Source organism: Festucalex cinctus, chromosome 3 (assembly GCF_051991245.1).
Source record: "Festucalex cinctus isolate MCC-2025b chromosome 3, RoL_Fcin_1.0, whole genome shotgun sequence".
NCBI classification, from domain to species: Eukaryota; Metazoa; Chordata; class Actinopteri; order Syngnathiformes; family Syngnathidae; genus Festucalex; species Festucalex cinctus.
Genome location: NC_135413.1, coordinates 16,237,660 through 16,263,986, shown reverse-complemented (window position 1 = coordinate 16,263,986; position 26,327 = coordinate 16,237,660). Strand labels below are relative to the sequence as shown.

Below are 26,327 nucleotides of genomic sequence, written 5' to 3'. Positions count from 1 at the left end.
AAAGACTAATACAAAACATTGGGGAAACGCTTAAACTAGTGATGTGCTTCTTGGGTCGAATCCCTGAAGCGTGTGCCGAGTAATGTAGATGAGTGGTTCATGAACGGCGTGTCAGTGTGTGTGTTGATGACGTACGTGGTGACGTTTGAAGCCCCACGAAGCAGGTGTACCACGTGACTGATTCAGGAAATGATTCGCTAGGTTTGAGTGTAGTTCGAAATGAAAGCGGCAAAGAAACGCTATGGGTTCCCCTTCACTTTTTGTGTTTTCCGGTCCCTTATTGCGCTACTTTTTTTGCTTTTGGCATTCGATTTGACGAGCTTATTTTTGCGATGGAACCAGCAAGAAAGAGATTGTCCTTGTTTGGGACTGTAGCACTTTGAGCAGATCTCACCTTAGAAGGTAATGCACTGTAATTACGGTACTATTTTAACAGATTCCAATAATAAAATAAAATAAAATGTGACAACACATAAAATTCACATTTTTCTGTTCACAGTTGAAAGTCCCCTTCAGTACTGGGAATCACAGAAATATACGCGTCCAATTCTATACAAACTTGCTATCTCATATCGATGCACCCCTGCTTCATCAGTAACATGTGAAAGAGTTTTTTTTTCCAAAGCAGGTGAAATTCTCTGCAAAAACAAACCGCCTGAGTCCAAAAACTTCGGAAAAAATATTGTTTTTAAATAAAAATGAATAAGCACTTTATTTACCTCCTTATTTCACATTTTCACTTGTTGCATAAGCACAAACATAGACAAAGTAACAGAACAATTCATGTTAAAACACTCTTCAAATATATATTCTTTTGTATTTAGAGCATGATTTACACCCCACCATTTTATTGCATGCACCAAGCATGTTATACATTTTTCTGTCCACATGATGGCGTAGTCGAGGAAATGAATCATCTTGAAGCCCCTACGTGTGTGTGAAGCATTTCACTGCAGGGCTTCACTGCTTTACGGGGCTTCATTTTGCCATCACTAGCTTAAACAAAAACCAGCAGCACAACTAGAGGCAAACTCAACAACAAACCGACAAGAACTGAACTGAAAACAGGTGACTAAATACACACACTAATTGACAATGACTAGACACAGCTGGGCAAGACACGTGGCAGGGGAAGCTGATTGGTAGATACACACTGGGAAGGGAAGACACACGCAGGTGGACAAGGTTAACAATAACGAGACAAACCGGACAAAAGATAGCAAACACCCAAAAACTTAACAAAACCCCAACCCCACTGAACTGAAAACATAACACTTACTGCCAATTGACGGTTTTGATGTTTGAAATTGGAATTTAGTGAATCCTTGACAAACTGTCAATATGAATGCAGAAAAAAACATTTATAACATAAGACTTTCTATTTCTCATGCAGTAAAAATTTATTGAAAATCAAAACAAGAGTGCATACAAACAATACATAGCCAAAAAGAAATAGTTTGGAAATACTGACTGTATGTTTGAGCCAACTGACCAAACAAAATGCAAAATTGTGCCTTAGTAAAATAATTTGTCCATCTATATATCCTGTACCACTTCTCCTGTACCACATCACTTTTCTTCAGGAGACCTCCAAAAACATCGTTTGTTAAACCATTAACATCATTATCAACGAAAGAAAGCCAGTTTCAAAATTTTAGATTGCTGATTAATTTGTAAAAAAAAAAAAAAAATAATAATAATAATAAAATACCAGTTTGAACTTACTTACCAATAATATAGATTTTATTTTATTTTATTTTTTATTTTTTTTTTGGGGGGGGGAGAACGGCAGCTATATGCAAAAAAACTGTACCAAATTTAATCGATGGCTCTACAAACAACACAATAACATGTTTTTGATTTGATGTTTTGGCTGTATGACTATGTATGACTACTGTATGACTACTTGTATTAATACAATTTCATCATTGGAAAACAAAAGTTGATGATTAAAATCTTGTGTGATTCCACAGGGAGGGAGTCTGAAGGCCAGACCCCCTCGGGACACTTCAAGGGAACTCACAGAATCATCTCTTCGGCTATATGTAAGCATGCGGCATGGCTGGATCCATCGGAAATGTGTCCACCTCCACGTTGTGAAAGGAGAGAGAGGGCTGGGCCTGGCGTCGGCGGCACTCCTTCCACAAGGCGTAGGAGGTCAGGATGATGCCGCCCAAAAGTGAGATGGGCACGCCCACCCAGGCGATGAACATCGGGGGCTTGATGGCAATCAGCTTTTCCCTCCCGTAGATGGCAGTGGTCATCCAGACGGTCACAATGAGCCCAAACAGCCCTGACCACAAGAACAAACATAGTGAAATGACGGCAGCTAATGCGTTCCATAAAAGACACCCACCCACACACACACACATATATATACATATATATATATATATATATATATATATATATATATATATATATATATATATATATATATATATATATATATATGTACATATATATATATGTGTGTGTGGTTTAAATAAATAATGTTTTTTTATTTATTTTTTTTAGTTTAATGATTGTATTTTATTTTTTCCAATGTCATTGCTTGTTTCAATGTCAATGCAGCTTTTTCCACAATGACAATTTGTTTTTTCCAATACCAAATCTTATTGTCAGTGTTGCGGCTCCATAATTTGAGAACTTTAGGAAAATACTGGAGCTTCAGGTTGTGTTCTGTGAGGTGCAGCTTGTTAAAGTTTGCATGAGGGAATAGAAATTGGCATCAACAGGTGACAAAGGCTCTTACCGGAGATGATCATGAGGACTCCCCCAACGCTAACAGCCAAGTTCTTCTTGAAACTATCGCAGTAGCCCAGGTAGGTGCACAGAATGAGTGCAACAGCAATCACCAGGGAGAACAAGCCCAGGACAGAGCTTGCGACCATCAGGCCACTCGTGGTCGGGGTTTTGCCTGCACAGAAATGTGGGTGAAACTTACTCAACTTCATATAATATTGCGCTTAACTAAATATAAATAAGGAAAACATGAAAAATGAAGCTAAAAAATGTTCCATCAAATCTAGTTAGTTTAATTCAATAAATAAAATGTTATATATATTAAGAATTAAGAAAACAAAAGAAAGAAAACAATCAAAAAAAATATTAAAATGAGTTTTGAAACTTTATCAATGTGATATTTTTACCAATCGGGTCGGAGAAGTAGGGTTCTAAGTCGGTTGAGCAAAGGCTAAAGCTGTCATCATCGACAGTGTGCAGGCACGAACCCCATGGGCCTGTGCATATTTCTATAAACAGAGATTTGCAGTCCAGGCCTAAATCGCACAGAGCAATCCATTCGCTGTCTATCGTAATGTATAACATGACTGATGCGCCGAAGAGGCCGACCCCCAAAAGGCTGCCCAGCAAAATCTTGGCCATTCTGTAAAAAAAAAAAAAAAAAGTCACACACACACACACACACATACGGACACACACAAAAAAAAAAACAAGAACAAAAAAACAATGATTTTGAAATCCAAGTAAGCAATCCCGGCTGGTGTAATCACAAATGGTGCTGGCTTACATGGAGTCAGATGGAGATTTGTCAGATGGAGATTGCTTTGTAGAGCACTATATCGTCCTCTGTTGGTCAAAACAGAAAGAAGACATGCTAGGTTATATGCACTGTAAATGTAGATGATAATAATAATAATAATAATAATAATAATAATGATAATGATAATAATAATAATAATAATAATAATTTATATATATAACAATTTGTGTATTTATGTGGCTGAAGCAAGGTTGACAAATGAGCAATGAGCAACATCATGACAAAAACAAACCACATAAAAAATAAAAAAAAAACTGGATGTGATTTCCAGGCGGCACGGTGAATGACTGGTTAGCACGTTCGCTTCCCAGTACTGAGGACTCGGGTTCGAGTCCAGGCTCCTGCCTTCCGGGTACTCCGGTCTCCTCCCACATTCCAAAGACACGCATGGCAGGTTAATTGGGCGCTCTGAATTGTCCCTAGGTGTGCTTGTGAGTGTGGATGGTTGTTTGTCTCTGTGTGCCCTGCGATTGGCTGGCAACCAGTTCAGCGTGTACCCCGCCTCCTGCTCAGAGCCAGCTGAGATAGGCTCCAGCACCCCCCGCGACCCTTGTGAGGAACAAGCGGTTCAGACAATGGATGGGTGTAATTTTCATAAATAGAGATTAAAATGACTTCAGGTTCCCTGACTACTCAATACCAAAACATTATCATTAATTATCAGGTTGCTGCATTCACTGTTCAATGAAGTTGTTAGGTAGTCAAGTCAAATGAGTTAGCTGATTTATTTTTTTTTTTTTTTCCAATGCAGGAAATGATACAGGTAGTCAAACAGTGGACCCCCCGCCAGCCTTTTTTTAAATGAATGAGATAAACAAGCTTTGTTTGAAAAACAAACATGTCCGACAAACAGCTAGACTCATGCAATCTAAAAATTTAAATGTTAACAACTTAAAAATAAATGAGGTAACAATTTTCATGCATCATTTTAAGTGACAACTGATCCATCATTGCATAAATCCTACAAACTCCATTCAGTACAAACATCAGGATTTGTTTTGCATTAGAATCTTAATGAAGTTGAGTCAACTGAATTTTAAGCATCTGCAATAATTTACACAATGAACTTCCAGATTTATGACCAAACTTGTGGGGGAAAATAAGCACCATGCCAGAAAAGAGTGCACATTGACATTCCAATCACACAAAAAAAAACAGTGGCCTTCGTACAATAAAAGACATAGATGGCCTCGAAAGATTAACAATTTAGCAATCATACTAGTCAGATTGATTCAATGTCACAAATATTCATGCACCTTCTCTGACCACGTCTGTCATGGTTCTGTTGTCTCTCACTGCAGTTCCGGAGTGTGGCAGGAGGCGGCGCCAACATCGCAGGCAGAGGCCTGCTCCCACACCTGGGGCTCATCAGCCTGATGAGCCAACCACTTATTTAACCAGCCCCTCCTTTGGTTCTGTGCCGGAAGATTCCCTTGCCATACCTGCTACGTTTTCTTGTCTCCTCCTGCCACACCCTTGGGTAGTCTAGTTCCTGTTCTCCGGCTTGTAGTGTTTTTTTGTTTCCATTTCCACCTGTTGATAAAGACGGCTCTTTCTGTTGCTACTTTTGTCCCTAGTGTTTTATGTTGTTACTTTGCGCTTTAGTGTTTTCTCGTCCCTGAACAAGGTGTTCTTTGTTGCTACTTTGTTTTCTAGAACTTTTTCCCTGAGCAAGGTGATTTTCTGTTGATACTTTTGTGAACAATAAACTGTGGACTTTGTCTCTCGCTCTGCATCCTGGGTCCTGGCCTTGCTTTGCCTCACGGCACCTTAACGTCTCTCCTTCTCTCCAATAGAACCGACCAACTTATGTGTACATATCACAAACTCAGTTTTTTTATGCATAGAAAGTTTGATTGGTATCAACATTTACTTACTAAACACATGAATAGTTTTTTTTTTGTTTTTTTTTAAGAGTGTAAGATAAGATTGTTTTCTTGTTCTTTTTTTTTTGGCAAACACATGCCAGTATAGTGTTATACTGTAAATATTCTGTACTTCAATGATGGATCAATGTATCACTTTATACATCTTATTGTATATAAAAATGACTGCTTGGTTATCTTTCTTTTGGATGATGGCGTCATTGTACAGAGAGAGTGAGACACAGAGTAGGGAGGGAACTTTTATGTAATCTTATTTGACCACTTTTGTAACTATCCTCACATTCCAAACCACATAGACACAAACATGCATCAGTGCACTGCCATCTAGACAATAAACTGACAATGTTTATGTCCAAAAAGATGTTCCAGAAATTGATCCATGCCAAGCAGCCAACGCCCACCTGCAACCCCCCAAACTTCACATACAACTCCTTATCACATGCCTTCGCAGCACCAATGGAACTTATTGTTTCTTTCAATTCATTTTTTCCCATGTTCAATCAATCAATCAATCAATTAAATTGAAGCACCCCTAGATTTGCGTCCGAACTGTGGCATGTTCAGTGACAGTAGCAGCACAAAATGTTTTCATGGTACAAAAGAGCACAAATGAAACAATTTCAGAACAAGTATTTGTATTTGTATAATTTAGCTATTGCTAAGGTTGACTGTTCAACAGCAGTAAACATAGCAATATACTCACGCTTGTCTTTATTTCTTGCTCGGTGTATACTCGGCAGATGGAGGTGGGAAACTGCTGTCTCAAAGTCACACACAGATAATTCACGCATCCTCACAAGGGGGCCGTGCCCGCCTACCAAGATGCTTGTGCACTAACCACACCCACACTCTCCACTTGAGCCATGAAGCTATAATAAGTTTTTTTTTTTCCCTTTTACATAGATCTAGAAGAGATCTTAAAATTCTACTACTGGTCTATGAATCACCAAATCGTTTAGGTCCTGAATACAGAAAGTTTAAAAGCTTTGATTAAAGTCGATGTTATTGTTTTAATGAGTTAGAAAACAACTTATTACTTAACTCTGAAATATTTTTAACAGAGTTTTTTTTTTTTTTTTTTTGGGTAATGTGTTTTAGCAATGTCAATGCATGTTCGTTTAATAATTTTTGTTAGCTACTGGTGCTTTTGTTTTCTCTGCTTTTGTTTTCTCTGATTTGATAGTGAATGTCATTAACTGCTGTGTTTGTTGATGTTTTAAAGCACACTGAGTTGCCTTGTGTATGAAATGTACTATAGAAACATAAAACTGCCTTGCCTATTAATTTTAGCTTTAATCAGTAAACAGGAGGTGATGGTTCAAATCCCACCTTAGAAAGATTGCAGTTCAAGTTTTCTTTTTATCTATCATTCAACTGCAATTTATTTGTAATTTTCCACATTATTTATCTTCCAATTTATTTCATAAGCATTCTGCATGTATTCAAATTTTAGCATTCAGCTATTAGCATTCGGCGTTCAGTATTCGGATGGAATTTCTCCAGAAATGACACTTCGTCTAGTTTTCACTATATGACTGATAATTGGGCTGAAGTGTGGAGCAGAAGTATGACAGCAACAAAAGTTATTCAAGCATAATAATTATAAAACAAAAATCTGCAAAATTGCCGGTTGCACTGGCGCCAGACTCGAGTAGACAAAACTTTTAGTTATACTGTCTCAAATTTTAGGGCCAAAATGCCCCCTTTTAAAATTAAATAGTAGATCCCCATGTCACACCACAGTTTATGCTGTAAATGTTTTTGGAAAATCTCCACTCATTACAGTACATGAAGTTCCAAGTTATATTTTAAGCTTTTAGAGCACATTAAGGTATTAAGTTCTCCTCTTGACCACCAAAGGGCGCTCTAGCTCTATCGTAGATAGCGAGTCTTGGCCAACTGAAAACCCGGACGCCATGTTGTTACCATAGGCGACATGGCGGGGCGTGCCTATCGTTTTGGACGCAAAATAACTTTGTTTCACAAACTAGGTGTACAGTTCCTTTTCTATTTTCCCCTTGTTTTATTTTTAACCTTTGTTGTATTTGACAAGCGGATAATATAAGGAATGCACTTTCATGTATAATACAGGCTGTTACTAGTATAATGTTTTTTATTCTTTTTTTTCTTTTTTTTTGTTTTTTTTACTGTGCATGAATTTGGATTTTCAACGTAGTGAATGCTGGAAATATATCAGTGTGTTCATACATAACACATATAATATGTTCAAGTAAGAGATCTGATTACATGTATTTGCTTTATCTCCTTTCTTTGGCTCCTGATATAACAAGCAAGATACTTGATAATAAAGCCAATTTTTCATGGTACCGATGAATGTATTATAACAGGTTCCTCTGTAATTTGTTTGTCATAATGAATATGTTCCTAAATTTACATCTAAACGTGATTTCAGTGTAATTGACAATCAAACGTCATATTTTGTTTTATTTTTATTTTTTATCAATGGCTTTCAATTGTGCATGGACAATATTTATAACTTTTATTCACAACACAAAATCCACAAAAACTCACTTCCATATTATGATTGTGAAGACCCAGTTACTTCAAATCCCGTTATTTTACTTTACTTTAAACAACAATGTGTGTCCTGTGTGTCTTCGGTGAACCGATGCCTCATAATACCTGTGGCCTGGTAATGAGCAACGCCATTCTGAGCAACAAGGCATGATTGGAACATGAAAGTGAAGACACCTACTGCAAAACACTGCGAAATCCCAGCAGCATGGTAACAATATGGCGTCCATGTCCATATGTTATATGACCAGCAGTTGACCAATCATAGCGTAGTCACTCTCAAACCAAGCTGGCCAAACTCTACGGATTCTTGGTTCTACTGTGGAACGTTGAAAACTTAACCTGCCATTTAGCGTGAAGTTCAGGGGACAATATTGAATTCCACAACTCTTACCTGACTGTACCTGTGTGAAATCCTATCTCTTGTGGGATTTATATATTATCGTACTGTATTCAAATTTAAAGATGTATGGAGCACCTGTGACCTGACGCTAAACTAATCTGTCTACATTTTGGTGGGCACTACCTCAAGCCAATTTGCCTGAAATTGCTACATTTATTGAACACTTATGTTAAATGGATACGTTTCTACTACGCTGCAGTTACAATCTTCCTTTCAGCCCGCCCCACACGTTTCCATTTACTTTCAAGTAAAGGCGGTTGCCTTGACGGTGTCTTCACAAGAGGAAGCTACTTCGCTGCTCGGAGAGAAGTTTTGAGGATTTGCTTTTCACTTTTGCACCACGTCATGGCAGGTCCAGAGCTTTACACCAGGGTAAGCTTACTTTTCCAAATTTGTCAGTCAACTGGCTTGTCTGTGCTTTGCTTGAAACCACTCTGTCTCCTAAATGCAGACGGGGATATTAAGTTATTCTCCCATTTATATTTATCCGTCGGACTTAAAATAACACCTGTGGAACGTTATACTGTACTCTGTTGACTTCTTATTTCAAGCATCTCGTACAGTGATATGGTCTCTTTTTACGACGGCACTGACATCTTTAATGTTTCGAGGTTACGAACGCATTAAGTTAACTTAAAAATATTAAAATAAAATAAAATAAAATAAAGGTATCATTAAGCAACGTAATGGAGCACAAAGTAAGTCACACTTGTGATAGCCTGTGCAGTTAGGCAGCAATACTGATTGTGAATCCGTTTCACCTGTTGTGAAAATGGAACAAGCAACGTGGAAAGGAGTTATCAAGAAAACTCCATGATTCAGCAAGTTTGTTTGTTTATTGAAACATAAACAAGTAGCACATAAAAAATTAAAAAGAAAAAGTGGTGGTGGTGACCACCAACCATTATCCTGTCCTCATCCCTTATGTCTATTTTTTATTTATTTATTTATTTATTTATTTTTTTGGGGGGGTTAAAATTTGCCAGAATAATGCAATGTTAATGCCAAGGCAAGAAGAAGATTTGCTTTGTCTCCCAGCACAGTGTCACGAACATGGTGGAGATACCATACCAGCAAACAGACAAGGACATTACGAGATATGGAAGGGGGTACCTTACTAGGCCTTGTGTTGCTGGGGTGTGTCGGCATTTCCCCCATGATGAAGGCACTGATGTTGTGGGCTGACCTGCCCGTTCCCCAGACCTCAATCCAATTGAGCACATCTGGGACATCATGACATTCCATCCACCAATGTAACGTAGCACCACTAACTGTTTAGGAGTTGACTGATGCTCTGATACAGATCTAGGAGGAGATCACTTAGGAGAACATATGTCATCTCAGCAGGAGCATGCCAATGTAGGGAGTGCATACGGCATGTGGAGGCCGCACGCACAACTGAGGGTTGTGTTGACTCGTTTTAATGGACTTCAACAATAGTTGGATCAACCTGTGATCTGATTTGCTGATGCAAAATGGGTTGTATTAACAAAAGTTCGTTTAACTTTATTATTAAAATACAGGAATTAAATAAGTACTTCTACTTTAACCACAATCTTACTCAAATATGTGATTTTGTACAGTGTGAATACTTTTGCGACTCCTTGTTAGTGATAGGCTATTATGTGTTTTGACCTACATACAAATTTGTCATAGTAACATAACATGATTCAGTCGTATCCGTATACTGTACTTTAGAATGCATTCATGTATTAGCTGTTTTTGTATGTACGTTGTAAGTAGATTTAAGGTTGGATGGTTATGACTTGGTTTCTCCCACCCTTGTCCACCAGCATGCCCGTGTGTGGCTCCCAGACGCCGAGGAAGTGTGGAAGTCAGCAAAGCTAGTCAAAGATTACGCTCCTGGCAACCAGACGTTATTTCTACTACTGGACGATGGCACTGTAAGTCACAGCGGTCAATGGAGTGTATGCAGAAAATGAAAACACCCTCCTTTAGAATGGATTTTTGTTTTTAATAAGCTGAGGCAGCTTCCCACAAATTTTTAAAATTGCAAGAGCATCTCTTTCCATCACTGTTCACTTGTGGTATGATATTGTTCTGGTGATGACCAGTATTTATGCACAATATGCATTTTCAAAATTGCTGCCAAAAATCTTTAACCTTTTGTTACATAAAAACGTAAACTTTTTTTGTTTATCAAGAATGTGTTCACGTCTATATTTACTCAACTTGTGAGAGTAGTGAAGTGTAAAAACTGCATGCGCCATAGAAGGTTTGCAAGAGTAGGGCAGACATTGAAAAGTCTTGAAGGAATTTAGGCCGAGTTGGGGCATGCAGGTGGAGTGACTTAAGGCAAAGTTATCTTACACAAGATAGTTTCTTGGTGGTGTCTTATGTTGGGTTTAATATTCCTTTGGCCACTATTTTCAGTTCTGACTTGCTCCGAAGTTTGCATCTTTTGGTTTTTATAGGAGGTGGAATATAAAATAGACCCCAGAACAAATGACCTTCCACCCCTGAGGAACCCCAACATCCTGGTGGGGGAAAATGACCTCACGGCTCTCAGCTACCTCAATGAACCTGCGGTCTTGCACAACATCAAAGTGCGCTTCATCGACTCCAGGCTGATTTACACGTACTGTGGTAATGAGCGTCATCTGGTTTGACTCACACTATCTCTGTCACCGTAGACTTTGGAGTCTTGCTCACTGCATGGTCTCAGCTCAGCTGTAAGATGACGAGTACTGTAGGGCAGGTTGCTCTTAAAGGAGCACACACAATATTATTAGCGTTGTACTTCGAGCTTACTCAGGTAACATCAGTAAGAACACCTGTACAATCTAATGACTGTAAAAGGCAAGGTATACCTTTTGAGATGTATTGCATTTCAAATGATGGTCGTAATGTAATGCTTAGAATGATCAATCAAAAGTGGAATATTGTCATTTAGACTCACTGAGATCTTCTCTGCAATAAACAGGCATCGTTCTTGTGGCCGTCAATCCATATGAGAGTCTGCCCATCTATGAAGCTGACATCATCCATGCCTACCATGGGCAGAACATGGCCGACATGGACCCCCATATATTTGCAGTGGCTGAGGAAGCGTACAAGCAGATGGCCAGGTGTTCTTCAGATACAATCATTTGATTTTGTACCACCAGAGGTTTATTCTCATTGCTTAAAATCTGTCTCACATCTTTATGCAGAGATCAACAGAACCAGTCCATTATAGTGAGTGGTGAATCGGGAGCTGGCAAAACCGTCTCTGCTAAGTATGCCATGCGTTATTTTGCCACGGTCAGCGGCTCCTCTGGTGAGGCTGATATTGAGGAAAGAGTACTGGCCTCCAATCCCATCATGGAGGTGATGTTTAATACCAATACATGAATTTATATACCATTCGGTACATTTTCACAGTCTATCACATCCAATAAGAGACTTATATTTTGCAAAACTGAAATGTATTGGCAATGTCCAGTCCATGTTATTTAGATGCTTCTATGTATTACTTTCAGGCTCTTGGTAATGCCAAAACGACGAGGAATGACAACAGCAGTCGTTTTGGGAAGTACATTGAGATCGGGTTTGATAAGAAGCATCGTATTATTGGGGCTCACATGAGGACATATTTGCTGGAAAAGTCAAGAGTTGTTTTTCAGGTACATTCCATGTTTATAATGACTTACTTTCATTATTTATATGATTTTCTGCAACATGAATATGCTAATATGTAAATGCATGTGTGCTTTACCTTCAGGCCCATGGAGAAAGGAACTATCATATATTTTATCAACTTTGTGCCTCCTCACATTTACCAGAGTTTAAAAATTTAAAATTAGGTAAGTTAACTATGACAATATCTTGATTTTAATCAGGATTTGTAAATGGTTGTTGTCTGTTTGTCGATTCCATTAAGGTGATGCAGATGATTTCCACTACACTAACCAGGGTCACAATCTGGTTATTGATGGAGTGGATGATGTCAAAGATATGTGCAACACAAGGAGAGCGTTTTCACTATTAGGTGAGTCTTTATAGTTTGTGTGCATAAAAGTACATCCCATTGTTTCCTTTTGAAATCATCATTTTCTGTGGCGTACTATGGCAAAATATTCCCACAATTTTGGTTGCAAATGAGCGCTGTCAATGTGTGTAAACTTTTATACTGTTTTAGTGTTTCATTGCTGACAGTGTTTCTGTACAAAAAGGGAAACATTTCTACTCCCTTTTAGGAATTAGTGAAAGCCATCAGATGGAAATTTACCAGATTCTGGCAGGTATTCTTCATCTTAGCAATGTGGTGGTGAACGACCATTCAGGGGACAGAAGCAGCATTTCGGTAAACAAACAAAAAAACGAAACACACACACACAAGAGGCGTGGGTGGAGGTTGCTTTTGTTTTGACTTTATTTGCTTTCAGCCAGACAATCTCCACTTGGTGGTGTTCTGTGAGTTGATGGGGGTCCCCTGTGAAGAGATGGCCCACTGGCTCTGCCACAGGAAGCTCCAGACGGCCACAGAAACATACGTGAAGGGCGTCTCCAAGACCAATGCGGTCAATGGCCGAGACGCACTCGCCAAGCACATTTATGCCCGACTCTTCAGTTGGATTGTTGGCTGTATAAATAATGTGCTGAAATCGGTAGTTAAACAACACTCGTTCATTGGTGTTTTGGACATTTATGGGTATGTTATCGTCTTGTTGTGCCACTTCTTTGCTTTATTTTGACAATAATATTTTGTCCTTTATTTTACTTTCTCCACATTTCCATTTATTCTTTTCCCAGGTTTGAAACATTCGATACCAATAGCTTTGAACAGTTTTGTATCAACTATGCCAATGAGAAGCTCCAGCAGCAGTTCAACCTGGTATGATTATTGTTCTACACTCTTTATTTTCTATTTAAAATATTGCATGTGAAACACTGTCGCCATTTGTCCCTCCAGCATGTCTTCAAACTGGAGCAAGAAGAGTACATGCAAGAGGAGATTCCATGGACCCTGATTGACTTCTATGACAACCAGCCATGCATCAATCTCATCGAGGCGAAGTTGGGCATCCTGGACCTTCTGGATGAGGAGTGCAAAGTAAAATGCTGAAAATGTTCTTTTTTGGGTTGGCAACTATTTGCTTCTTTTTGCATTTCATGACATACAGTTATCTGATATGCAAAATTAGCAGCAGTTTAAATTGAATTTTAACATCTTCAGATTCGTATGTATTGTGCCGTGCTGTTTAGAGTCTTCATTTTTTTTTGCGTACAAAGATGATCTAAATGAACCTTTTACCTCATTCAAGATCTGCAAGTGGTTTCCACAACTTTGCACAGGCTGAGAATACATGTTTCAGTGAGTAAAAGGCAGTGGCTAATGCGTCAATTCTTTGTTTTTCTGTAGATGCCACAAGGCTCCGATGGCACGTGGTGTCAGAAAATGTACAACAACCTGTTGAAGCAGAACGCTCACTTTGATAAACCGAGGTTATCGAACAGAGCTTTCATCATCCACCACTTTGCAGACAAGGTAGATAATGCTTAAGTTTTGGTATTTTAAGAAATGTCGACAATTACTCTGTTTTTTAAAAAGCACTTTAAATTGTGGCTTATTCTCATCCATGCATAGTGCATGCTCTTGCCACCAGGAAAAACAGAAGCTCACGTCATTAAAAATATGTTCCATGCGCTGAATCATTTCCCTTTGCAGGACAAGCAGTGTTGGAATGGAAGCATGGATGACTCAAATGTTCATGAAAGTTTTAATGCCAATGCCAACATTAACTTCTTTTACACAACATTCAGTTGTAGTGTTCAGCATGCTAATTACAACCTTGGCTTATTTTTCCCCCCATAACTTTGTGCCCAGGTGGAGTACCAGTGTGAAGGTTTCCTGGAGAAAAACAGGGACACAGTCAACGAGGAGCAAATACACGTGTTAGAAAAGAGCAAGGTGAAATTATTTGTGACCACCGCTTGTTATGGTGTACACTGTACACAGTACATTACAATAGAATAATTTCCTTTTATAGTTGTAAAGGAAGTCATTGTTAGTACCCATTCAACTTCGAATCCAGTTGGAAATTCATACTTGATGTTATTATGCACACACACCCTGGAATTGTTGTGCCAGCACTATTGGAGGAAATACAGTAATGCATTGATGTTCATGTTGTGGGGTGAAGCTAACACTTCCACCTGGTGGTGACTAACACGAACGACTTCTCACTTTTGTTCTCAGTTTGATTTCTTGCTGAAACTCTTTGTGGGTAATGAAAAGGCAACGAGTTCCACGAGCAGACCCACTAGCAGCATTACGAGAAGATCTGGTCAGTCACAGAGAGGTAATAAGAAGACGGTGGGACTGCAGGTGAGGTCAGAAATGAGTGACCAGTACGATTTTGAAGTTTAGTAAAAATAAAACTCAATCACAGTCCCTCGTTTTTGTTCGGCAAAATAGAACAATATTTATAATAGCCGTCTGTGATGTTTATATCAGCCTTCTTTTTATTTATTTAATGTTCATCACCTCTGTTGTACAGTTTCGACAGTCTCTACATTTGCTGATGGACACGCTTAATGCTACAACTCCTCACTATGTACGGTGCATTAAACCAAACGACCATAAAGTGCCATTCAGGTAAAGGAAAAGATAGTGATTTCTTTGGCATCCCTCTGATTTGATTACTGTGTTCTGTTTCATAAAGCGTGGACCCTTTGAGGGCAGTGCAGCAGCTACGCGCATGTGGCATCCTGGAAACGATCCGAATCTCAGCAGCTGGATTCCCATCAAGGTAGCATCTCAGCAGTGAAAATGAAACAATATATGTTGAATCCATAATACCAAATGTTGCAGATGGACCTATCAGGAATTCTTCTGTCGCTACCGCGTCCTTATGAAGCAAAAGGATGTGCTTCCTGATGTCAAACAGACCTGCCAAAATCTCCTAAAAAAGCTCATCCAGGTGTAAATTATAGGCAAGACCTCACTCGTAACTGTGTCTATATTGATGATGCTATTTTCTGATATTGTTCTCAGGACCAGGACCGGTATCAGTTGGGTAAAACCAAGATCTTCTTCCGAGCTGGCCAGGTGGCCTACATGGAAAAGCTGCGTTCTGAGCAGCTGCGAAAGGCTTGTGTCAGCATCCAGAAGACTATCCGCTGTTGGCTGGCACGTACTAAATACCTGAGGATGAAGCAATCTGCCATCACCATTCAAAGACACGTGCGGGGTCACCAGGCACGCTGGTGAGCAGGCTGATTCGCAAACAGTAGAAGAGTATTGACATGAAACGTGACAAATGCTTTCCCCTCCCTTCAGTTATGTTCGTTTTCTGCGGAGAACAAAAGCAGCTGTTGTCATTCAACGTAATGCTCGAATGTGGGCGGCCAGAAGACACTACCGAAAGCTGCGCTCTGCCGCTGGTGTCATTCAGTGCTTCTTCAGGGCGTATGCAGCCAGAAAGCTGTACTATAAGGTAATATAAGCAAGAATTATGTTAAAATGGGGTGTATTCATATTTTAAAATATGTGGCCTAGCAGTTGAGGCTTCTATTAGTAGTAGTGCTGTCAAACGATTACATTTTTTAAGCAGATTAATCAGATCTTATTATTTTGATTAATCATTTACTTAAAAAGGCTTTTTGTCAACATTTTTTGCTCGCCAAATTTGCCAAACATCTGTTATGTTAATTCTTTCTACATTTAATGTTATGCTGGACGTCTTCAACATTTTTGATTCATTGCACGCTCTCATCCTCGTTTTTCTAATCAGTTAATCACTTGCATAATTTAAAATGGGGGGGAAAAAAATACCCCAATATTTTGACATGAACAAATATTCTGTTATATGCAAACATTTATTAAATGCTTTACTTTAATGCATGTAGTTATGTTTATTGCTCAAACACAACCTGTGCTACCTTTTAACATAACCATCTGCTGTCAAGTTAAAAGATCATCTGCAGTCAAAATTAATAGTGCGATTAATGTGTGGTAAAACATGATTAATGCAATTTTTTTTAAATTTAATTTAATTATATTTCATTTTTTTGTGATTAATCAGAGTTAACGCTTTATTTTGACAGCACTAAAATATGCCAGGAACGTGCATCCAACAAGTGTGACCTGAAGAATTGCTGCAGACACTCCAAAATATTTTATTAGTCTTTTCAGAAAAGTGAAAACTGTTATAACCGCAAAGGGGAGACCAAAAAAATAAATAAAAAATTTACACAAAAAAAACATTTTAAATTTAACTCCCAAAGCTGAAGTGTGACAACCTCTTGCACTTCTTCCTGCCATTAATTTATTTCTGTTCCACTTTTCATGTCGTTACAGATTTTGTATGAGCAAAAGGCTTTGGTTATCCAAAAGTGGGTGAGAGGCTGGCTGGCCAGGCAGCGTTATCAACGTACTCGGGCAGACATCATCCTGCTGCAGTGTTGTGTGCGTCGCATACTGGCCAAAAGGGAATTAAAGAAGCTTAAAGTTGAGGCACGCTCTGTGGAGCATCTCAAGCATCTCAACGTTGGCATGGAGAACAAAATTATGCAGTTGCAACACAAGATAGACGAGCAGGTGAGAGAATTGTGTTGCGGGGTATGTTGGTATTGTGTGGTATTATATCATGTAATCAGTCACTGGGCTAGATTCATAATGCTAACTAATATAGGAGATAGTAAATATATTTAATCAAACAAAATGATTACAATAAATATATATAATAATAAATAACAAATTAATTAATTAAAATAAAATGAAATATATTCAATATTTGCAATATAATGGCTTGAATGCCTTGCTCAAAGGTGCCTCACCATTTCTGAGGAAATTAGCTAGTGTCACGTCCGCCTCCCAGTTCTGAGGACTCCGATTCGAGTCCAGGCTCCGGCCTTCCTGGGTGGAATTTGCATGTTCTCCTGTGCCCGTGTGGGTCTTGTCCGGGTACTCCGGTCTCCTCCCACGTTCCAAAGACATGCATGGCAGGTTGATTGGGCACTCTGAATTGTCCCTAGGTGTGCTTGTGAGTTATCTCTGTGTGCCCTGCGATTGGCTGGCAACCAGTCCAGGGTGTCCCCCGCCTACTGCCCAGAGCCAGCTGAGATAGGCGCCAGCACCCCCCGCGACCCTTGTGAGGAATAAGCGGTCGAGAAAATGGATGGATGGATGGATGGATGGTATGAAGACATTTTAACAACCTCCTGTTTGTTTTATATTCAAAGACAATATGATAATTCCTCTCAATGCATGTTGGAATTTGCAGAAATTACTCATACTAATTCAATTAAGTGCATGCAATTGAATGCAGAAATTGATTGATGTTGATTTTAGTATTAGCGGTAGCTGCCATGTCTCGTTTTGTGCTACCACCCTGAATTTTTTTTTTTAAAGTGTGAGATATGAAAACCAGACAACTTGCCTTAAAAGACATTGTAGCTGGGCGTTGCCGTCCTATCACATGCAAACCATGTGCTCGCATGCCCCCCCAGCACAAAGACGTCAGAGAGCTCAGCGAGAGACTGAATGCGGCGGCCAAGACCCAAGATGTGGAGAGAGAGCGGCACAGCAAAGAGATAGAAAACCTTCAGAGATCTGAGCAGAAGGCCAGAAGCAAGGCAGAGAAGCTGCCCTCATTAATGGAGCAGCTCTCATTTCTTCAGCGGGAGCTGGAGAACACCCGCAGTGAAAAGGAAGTCCTGGAAGGTCAGAGTAACGTCTACAAGGAGCAGACACAACAGGTGAGATTCCTCCTTTTCATTTACTTTATAATTTTGTGTGTTCATGGATTTGTGTTTGTGTTTGCAAAGGTCAGTGTTGAGTCTACTGTACGCTGCTGCTACGGCTGCATGACATTTTGTTAGATGGAGAAAAGCTGCATGTGTTCTTTTCTTAATAACCAGAATTACATGCTTAATAACAAGAGCAATTCACTACTACGACTAAAATATAGAATAAGGAATAGAAATAAAAGATTGTTGCCTGAGGATTTCACAATTCAGCAATATTTTGTAGCTTGCCATTAAAGGTCATCATTTAAATGGTACCCCGGCTTGAACAACAACAAAAACAATACGAGTATTCGTAGTATGATCATTGTTTAATTATTTGTTGTCAGGTGGTAGAGGAGTTAAATATGAAGAATGGTTTGCTGAATGATGAAAAGGAAAATCTTAACAAGCTCATCCTGGAACAAAAACAACAGCTAACAGGTAAAATGCAAACTCAAACTTGAGTGCGTTTCTAAATGACAAAAAAAACAACAACAATCAAACTGATGTTATCAGAGATTAAAGCCAAGGTGGAAAATACTGAAAAACTACAGAAAGAGTTAAGTGAAGAGCGTTCCCGGTACCAAAACCTGCTGGGTGAACACTTGCACCTACAGGAGCTTCATAAAGACCTGAAGGAGGAGCTGGAGCTTAGGCTGGTGAGGCAATTAAAAAAATGTGTTCTGTGCATGTTTTGTTTCCTACAATGGACCAAATTTAGTCAGCTTGGTCCACTTTTTTCATTGACAGAGTCCAAGCAAGTCATCTCTAAAGATATCAGAATCCAACTCTACTAGTAACTCGCCTGAATGTGGTCCAATCATTGGCTCTACAAATGGACAGGACAGCTCAGTGGACAAGGCGGTAATGTAGTAAACCAGACAATAACATACATTATGTAACTCTTCATGTTTTAAATTTAGATTAGTCACATTGTTCGTAAAGAAACTGGCCGAAAATTGTATAAACCCAATGACTGCCGGAAGTGTTTAGACATTGACATTAGCCGGTCTATTTATGATGCACCACTGATTTCTATGTACTTATAGGATGAGTTCACCACCACTGTGGACCTGCCACTCATTCTCAAGCTCCAGAGAAGAGTGAGGGAGCTAGAGAGGTACAAACAATCGTTACAGCGGCAGATAGATGAGAAGGAAGCCCGAGAGGAAGAAGCCAAGGTATGACAACACTTTTACTCCTAAGTGATACATTTGTTGCTGTTTTCATTGTTTGTCAATTTCTGAACAAAGGATGTGGAGGAGGCAATAACTGTTGGCAGAGCAGAACTGGATTTGGAAACACTTAAGGTGCAATATTCAAATAAAGAATGTCATACACAAACATTGTTAACAGAAGATTAAAATAATAATAAAAGCACAATTACAGTATGTACTTTTTCATGCGTTTGTCAACAAAATGATTTCATTTAGCGTCAAGAGCTGGAGTCTGAGAATAAGAAGTTGAAGCAGGACTTGAGTGAATTGCGCAAGTCTTTAACCAATGAGAACAGCGAGCTGCTACCCCCTGCTGTGGGCTCCACGACTTACAACGTGCTGCTGGAGCAACTCTCCTCTTCTAACGAGGAGCTGGAATTGCGAAAAGAGGAAGTGCTTCTTCTCCAGTCACACATAGTCCGCCAAGAGGCCATGAAATACAAGGTCACATTCATATACTACCACTGAAATATTGTGGTTTTCATCTTGGGGTAATATTTTTGATTAACTGCCACCTTCAGGATTCTGCACTTGGAGAGGGTGTGAGTTTAGACCTCAGAGATGTTCCCTCGTTTCAAGATATTGACAGGTAAAAACTTTGACCATCTCATCTTTGAATGTTAGTAATCAAGTGTCCTTTATGATCTTTACATGGCAGGTCCACTGACATCCACACGTTGAATGAGGATGGAGAGTTGTGGCTGGCTTACGAGGGGTTAAAGGAGACCAACAGGTGTTTTTGATGTTATTTAACATGATCAAACTAAAAAGTACTTTGTCCATCATGGCGGGATTTACACTGCAGGTCCCATTGAATCCTGATAGGTACCTGAGTTTGACGAATATTAAAACATAGCATTTATATATCCTGATCTGACTTTCTCCCCCACTGCCCATTGATTTATATGAGGAAGACCTCCGCATTGCTCCATTAAATTGAACCAAATGATTTTGCTTATTCAATGAAAATGATAATAATTAAAGAAAAACATTTCTTGATAATGTTATGTGACCTCACTAGTCTAAACATAACATTCTGATTAATATTACATTCGTGGAATATGAGTTGTGAAGCAAAATCATTTTTATCCATCTCAGGGGGCGGCCATTTTGCCACTTGCTGTCGACTGAAGATAACATCACAGTTGCTCAGGCAAGGGCCAATCCCAGCTCACCTGTTTTCTGAAGCTGAGCTGTCATTGGTTATCTGAGCAACTGTGATGAAAAATTTAATTTGACAGTAAGTAGTAGATATTGATAAAAACTACTGGATTTTACTACTTAACTCATATTCCAATTTAACGCAATGGTAACCAACATCCCGTATTTAGACTAGTGGGGCTGCATAGAATATATTATTGTTTAGAGATTTTTTTTTTTATGGGGGGGGCGGGGGGTGACTTCTGCTTTAACATATTTTGGTGATATTTAATTGTCAATGCTTTTGATGTAATTTAGATTCACTGCAGGTGTTTTAAGTATTTGTTTTGTCTGGGATGTCACATTCAATTTGTATATCCAAATGGTGCATTTATGCTGCACTTGCATTTGGAAAAAGCCTCAAACAGCTATCAGATTCGATGCATAATGGCTATCTGAATTGTGCCACTTAAGAGCAAAAAAAACAAAACAAAAAATGAAGAAAAAAAATCTAAATTATGTCACTTGAAACAATGTAAATCCAACCCTTGTAACTAGACGCTATGACTTGAAATCCCAGGCTTCTAGAGTGCCAGATGCAGAAGCTGGAAAAGCAACACAGTGAAAAGTACGAGAAAGTGCTGGAGGAGGTGAACACGCTCAAGCAAGAAAAGGAGCAGCAGCAGAAACTGTTGGCTCAGACTTTGCTCCTGCCTGAAGACGCTCGCATTGAAGCGGGCCTGGAGCTCGAAATTACTCGGCTCACTCGTGAAAATCTGGTGGGTTTACTTTCTGGGAGAACTGTCACAGTGCTTTTTATGGCGATGTTAATTCTTGTATGGAAAATAATAGCATACAATGGGCACAATTAAAAATGCTAGTTTCTTGAGAAAGGAAACTAATGCTCCGCTTTGGTTGAGTTGACAGTTTTTAAATGTTTATTGGTACTGTTGTGGTTTGGAGCTGTCCTTCATGTAGCTAAATAAGGTAATCAAAATATCAGAGTACAGTTCTACAACTACCAAAAATAATAAACATTGTTAAATTAGAAATGGAGAGTTGTGGGCAAACGCAATATAATTTAGATATCAAACAATTTACATTACTATTTCCATAAAGACGTGTAGGTTAAGGCTGCCTAATGTAACCATTTAGTGTAAACAGTGACCCAAAACAGGAAAAGCAGTATCTAAAAAGTAAATCTTATTTAAATGTTTTTTATTTCCCTCTTCCTTTTGTTTACAGTTGTCTTGGGTGTGTATGGAAGTGGTGTTTCCCTTGTCTCTAATCCAGTATGTCTGCATATTTGCAGGAGCTTATGGAGCAACAGGACAAACAAGACAAGACTATTGCCAGTTTAAAAAAAGACCTTCAGCTCTACATGAAAAGAGTCGAAGAGTTACAAGGTAATCCCATCCAACTGAAAGCCACTTTTATAGTGGACAATATCGATCACTCATCAGTTTTGGAATGCTGCTCAGTTGCACGGTTCAGTATTTAATTGCTGTCACATAATAGCAATGTACTTTTGGGACCTTCTGGAATAAACATTGAAAAAGCATTTTACAAAATTAATTCAAACAAAGCACTTTATGTCCAACCAAGTTGTGATGTTTTGCTCTACAACAGTTAACACACTAACTGTGTTTCTTAATGTTGCTGTTAAGCTCAACAAAGGAAAACATCCATCGGGACAAATTCTCCCGGTAAAGCAGTGAGTATACCTCGCAAGGAAAGAGAGTACCAAGGAATGTTGGAGTACAAAGAGGGTGAAGAAAGCCGCCTAGTTAAAACTTTAATTTTAGGTATGACAAACCTATCTTGCTTGAGTAAATGATTGTTTCAAGCTACCTGTAGAAATATGAGAATCCTTGGAACTGTTCGTTTCAGACCTCAAGGCCCGTGGCGTTGCCGTCAGCTTCCTTCCCGGCCTTCCTGCTTACATCATCTTCATGTGCCTGCGATACGCCGACAGGGTTAACGACGATCAGCGAGCCAGCACGCTGCTCAATTCTGTGCTCTCCAGCATCAAAGGAGTCATTAAGGTTTAGTATAAAGTAAACGGTTTCCGTTTAATGCCCATTCCATTAAAAATACATATGTGCTTTTAATGCAGGACCTTTTTAGCTCAACAAAATGTGCACATTTTACTCAATTAGCAAAAATTAGGGCCCAACACCTAACCTAAACAGTACAGTACAGTATATGGATTTTCTGAGTCTGATGCTGACTCAGATATTTGGCAGAATAGAATTGATAACCGATTAATTAAAACAAAAAAACAAAAACAAAAAACTTTTTTGGTACCTTAATGCTTACAGAAGGCAGAAAATACTTTTATTTATTTATTTTTACTCTTACGACGGAAACAAAAATCTGCATCCCACCCCCCAACCCAAGACATTTTTTTTTTTTTTTTTTTTTTTTGTGGGGGAGATGTTTGATTGTCATTATCTTTGTTTTAGGTTATAATCAGTAAAAAAAAAAAAATACAATAAAAAATATAGCTAATGTAAGCCGAAGGATTTGGTTGGCCGGTTAATAAGTCAGGCCCTAACAAAAGCTCACACATTACTCTAGAACTCTTAAGTTTGCAACCCTAATAAGCTGCAATACAAGCACTGTGTCAAAAATAATGCTTTTACAAAGAAAATAATCATCAATTTTGACCATCTTTTCTAAATAAGACAGAATACATGGTGTGTGATGATTCTACACAACTGAAATGGGATTAAGATGTTAATTTTGCCAATACCTTTATCTTTTTGTGAGTACAGTACAGTTCAATGTATATGGTTAATTTTTTGTGCTGCTGCTGTTATGATTTGTTGTTTCTATAGAGGAGAGGAAACGATTTTGACGTGTCGTCTTTCTGGTTATCCAACACAAGTCGACTACTTCACTGTCTGAGGCAGTATAGTGGAGATGAAGTAAGCATGAGTCTATTATGAGACTGCTAATTTGCACCGAAAGACATATTTGACTACTTTTTAATACTCCTTTTGCAGACGTTCAAGGCGCACAACACTGCGAAGCAGAACGAGCATTGCCTGACCAACTTTGAGCTGACGGAGTACCAGAATGTTTTTGCTGACCTCGCCATCCAAATTTACCGCCAGCTCATCAAAAGCATGGAGGACACCCTACAGCCCCTCATAGGTGACGGGCACGGTCTCGCGTGCACGTCTGCATCAGTCCGAAGTGGTCTGATCGTGTTTGTCATGTGCAGTTTCAAGCATGTTGGAGCATGAGACGATCCAGGGGGTTCTTGGCTCCAAACCGACAGGCCTGAGGAAAAGGAGCCCGAGTTCACCTGAGGAAGAGGTTACGGTGGAAGTCCTCTTGCAGCAGCTTGGGCTCTGGCACGCCACCATGATTCAACATGGGATGGACTCTGGACTCATTCGGCAGGTGGTCCGGCAGCAGTTCTACATCATCTGCGCCGTCACCTTGAACCACCTGCTGCTCAGGAAGGACATGTGCTCATGGAGCAAAGGGCTGCAGATCAGGTAGTGGCCAGTTGCTTTTATGTGCTGACATTTTAAACAAGAACATTGTAGAGTAGAATGGTTTCATTTTTGTTATCACAAAAATCTGGGTTTTGAACAGGGGTGTGTAGACTTTTCATATATATATATATATATATATATATATATATAGTACACTGTACCCTTATCCTGGTGAGCATTTTGTGCATTTTTTGTATATTTTTTAGTATTGTTTGAGTTGAAGTGACATTATTTAGCAATACCTGAATTTCACACTGACAACTTTTTTATGTTATTTGCCATTCATGCTCTGATTTAAAGCGTAAGTCAACCCAGAAACAATTTATTGACAATATTATGTTCTATGCAGCCCCATTAGTCTAAATAGGGTATTTTAGTAATATTGCATTAGTGGAATATGAGTTAAGCAGCAAAATCCAGCAGTTTTTATCAATATCAGAAGGCCACTTGCTGTCATCATAGTTGCTCAGGTCTTAGGTAACAACCAATCACAGCTCAGCTTCAGAAAACAGGGGAGCTGTGATTGGTTGTTGTCTGAGCCCTGGGTAACTATGATGTCATCTTCAATCGACAGCAAGTGGCAAAATGGCCCCCCACTGAAATAGATAAAAATGGCTGGATTTAGCTTCATTACTCATATTTCACAAATGCAATATTAATCAGAATGTTATGTTTAGACTAGTGAGGTCCCAAGAAATGTTTATGGTTAACTTCTTTTGAAAAAAATGAAAAAAATAATTCAGTACTTTTACTCTTAAATAAATATTCTGAGGACTACTTTTTACTTTTACTAGAGTCATATTGTTATAAAGTAACAGTACTCTTGCTTTAGTACCATTTTTGTTTGCTCTACCCACCTCTGGTCACAATATAGACAATAGTTTGCAATTAACGTGTGACCTTTTATGTTCACAGTCGCACACACCCTGACTTGTTTCCTTGTTGCTGCTGTGTTCAGGTACAATGTGTGGCAGTTGGAGGAGTGGCTGGTGGAGAGGGAGATGGCCGACAGTGGCGCCAAAGAAATGTTGGAACCGCTCGTACAGGCCGCACAGCTGCTGCAGGTCAAGAAGAAGACTGAGGCCGACGCTCAGGCAATTTGCAACATGTGCACGGGCCTCACGACTGCACAGGTCCATCAACATCAGCATCGTCATGTTTTTCTTGTTATACGTCACTTTTGTTTTAATCATCATGTGTTCGTCATCGCAGATTGTTAAAGTGTTGACGCTCTACACGCCAGTGATTGAGTTTGAAGAGCGCGTGACAACCAAATTCATAGCAACCATTAAAGTGAGTTGTTATGATGCATACATGTGCACGAATACAGTTATACACTTTTACAGTCTTCAAATGATTAACCTGTTTCATTTTGGATCTTACAGCACATCTTGAAAGACAGAGAGGAGTCGTCTACACTGATGATGGACGCCAAGAAAATCTTTTCTGTACTACTTTCTTTCTCACCATCCTCTGTAGCGCTGGAGACCATCCAGATCCCTGCTAGCCTCAATCTGGATTTCCTCAACCGCATCTAGAACCAGCTTTTGACACAGACAGTTTATCATCTTTGTACCTAACTTTTTTTTTTTTTTTTTTAATTCACTCGCCAAATAAATATATATAGTAAAGCTATTTAAGGAAATATATGCAAGAGACTTGAAAGTATTATCTTTAGTGGAGAGGCAAGTATTGAATATGACAACCAGTTGTTGAGTATATAAAAAAAAATAATAATATTTTTAAGAAGTCGGTCTGGCATTATGATTGTTTTTATGCTGTCATTTTTTATTTTTGTCATTGCAAGCATCACTGGAAAAATCAACTTATATTCATCCAGGAAATGAACATAACAAATGTTATCAGACAGGTTCGTACACTCTAAAACTCATCTGTTTGTCCGTTGCATAAAAGCTTTCAAAAGATTGTTTTGAGGCATTTTATTTAACAAGCCAAAGCTGTACTATAAAATACACTACAATAGGGGGACGACTTGGTCACCGTGAAGTGATTGTTTTATTTTTTTCCTCACACTCCGAATTAGCTGAATTATGTAAATGCTTCCTGTTACATACTGTAAATCTCCCGAAGAGCTTTATGGTATTTGTATCCGGATTCTTCCGCTTTGGATCCTTGAACAAACGAGCTCCGCGTCACAAGACAGGTGGGCGGAGTCTGCCGTCAGAGAAGCAGCAGGTGAGAGGCTCCCCCCCCGGCGAAGTCAAGCTTACAAGGATAAGACTATACAAACCGGGGGCCTAAGGCACGGCTGTTTCAAAATAAAAGCTTTCAATTGTGCATTGCCAAACAGCACATTTATGTTCCGAATCATTTCAC

At 39.1% G+C, this 26,327-nt stretch overlaps 2 protein-coding genes across 2 annotated transcripts; one reads left to right on the top strand and one right to left on the bottom strand.

Annotated features, from left to right (window-relative positions):
* Window positions 1-682: 682 nt before the first annotated feature.
* On the bottom strand, window positions 683-6,266 carry LOC144015783 (claudin-11-like). The gene is made up of 5 exons (XM_077516109.1): window positions 6,155-6,266; window positions 3,533-3,591; window positions 3,153-3,388; window positions 2,756-2,920; window positions 683-2,293 (listed from the first exon to the last, which is right to left on the bottom strand). The coding sequence occupies exons 3-5, from the start codon at window positions 3,385-3,387 to the stop codon at window positions 2,040-2,042; spliced, it is 654 nt and encodes a 217-aa protein (XP_077372235.1). The 5' UTR covers window position 3,388; window positions 3,533-3,591; window positions 6,155-6,266; the 3' UTR covers window positions 683-2,039.
* A 2,045-nt stretch (window positions 6,267-8,311) lies between these two features.
* LOC144015780 (unconventional myosin-Va-like) lies at window positions 8,312-25,916 on the top strand. The gene is made up of 40 exons (XM_077516104.1): window positions 8,312-8,761; window positions 10,183-10,293; window positions 10,825-10,996; window positions 11,334-11,478; window positions 11,563-11,719; window positions 11,872-12,015; window positions 12,114-12,195; window positions 12,273-12,380; window positions 12,589-12,695; window positions 12,778-13,043; window positions 13,145-13,226; window positions 13,305-13,445; window positions 13,755-13,880; window positions 14,220-14,303; window positions 14,592-14,720; window positions 14,893-14,990; window positions 15,058-15,144; window positions 15,207-15,315; window positions 15,390-15,601; window positions 15,675-15,831; window positions 16,695-16,934; window positions 17,846-18,094; window positions 18,472-18,565; window positions 18,641-18,783; window positions 18,875-18,988; window positions 19,174-19,305; window positions 19,378-19,434; window positions 19,558-19,785; window positions 19,863-19,930; window positions 20,000-20,074; window positions 21,062-21,260; window positions 21,794-21,887; window positions 22,149-22,286; window positions 22,372-22,526; window positions 23,322-23,411; window positions 23,490-23,640; window positions 23,711-23,990; window positions 24,949-25,123; window positions 25,203-25,283; window positions 25,376-25,916. The coding sequence occupies exons 1-40, from the start codon at window positions 8,735-8,737 to the stop codon at window positions 25,526-25,528; spliced, it is 5,460 nt and encodes a 1,819-aa protein (XP_077372230.1). The 5' UTR covers window positions 8,312-8,734; the 3' UTR covers window positions 25,529-25,916.
* The last annotated feature ends 411 nt before the right edge of the window (window positions 25,917-26,327 follow it).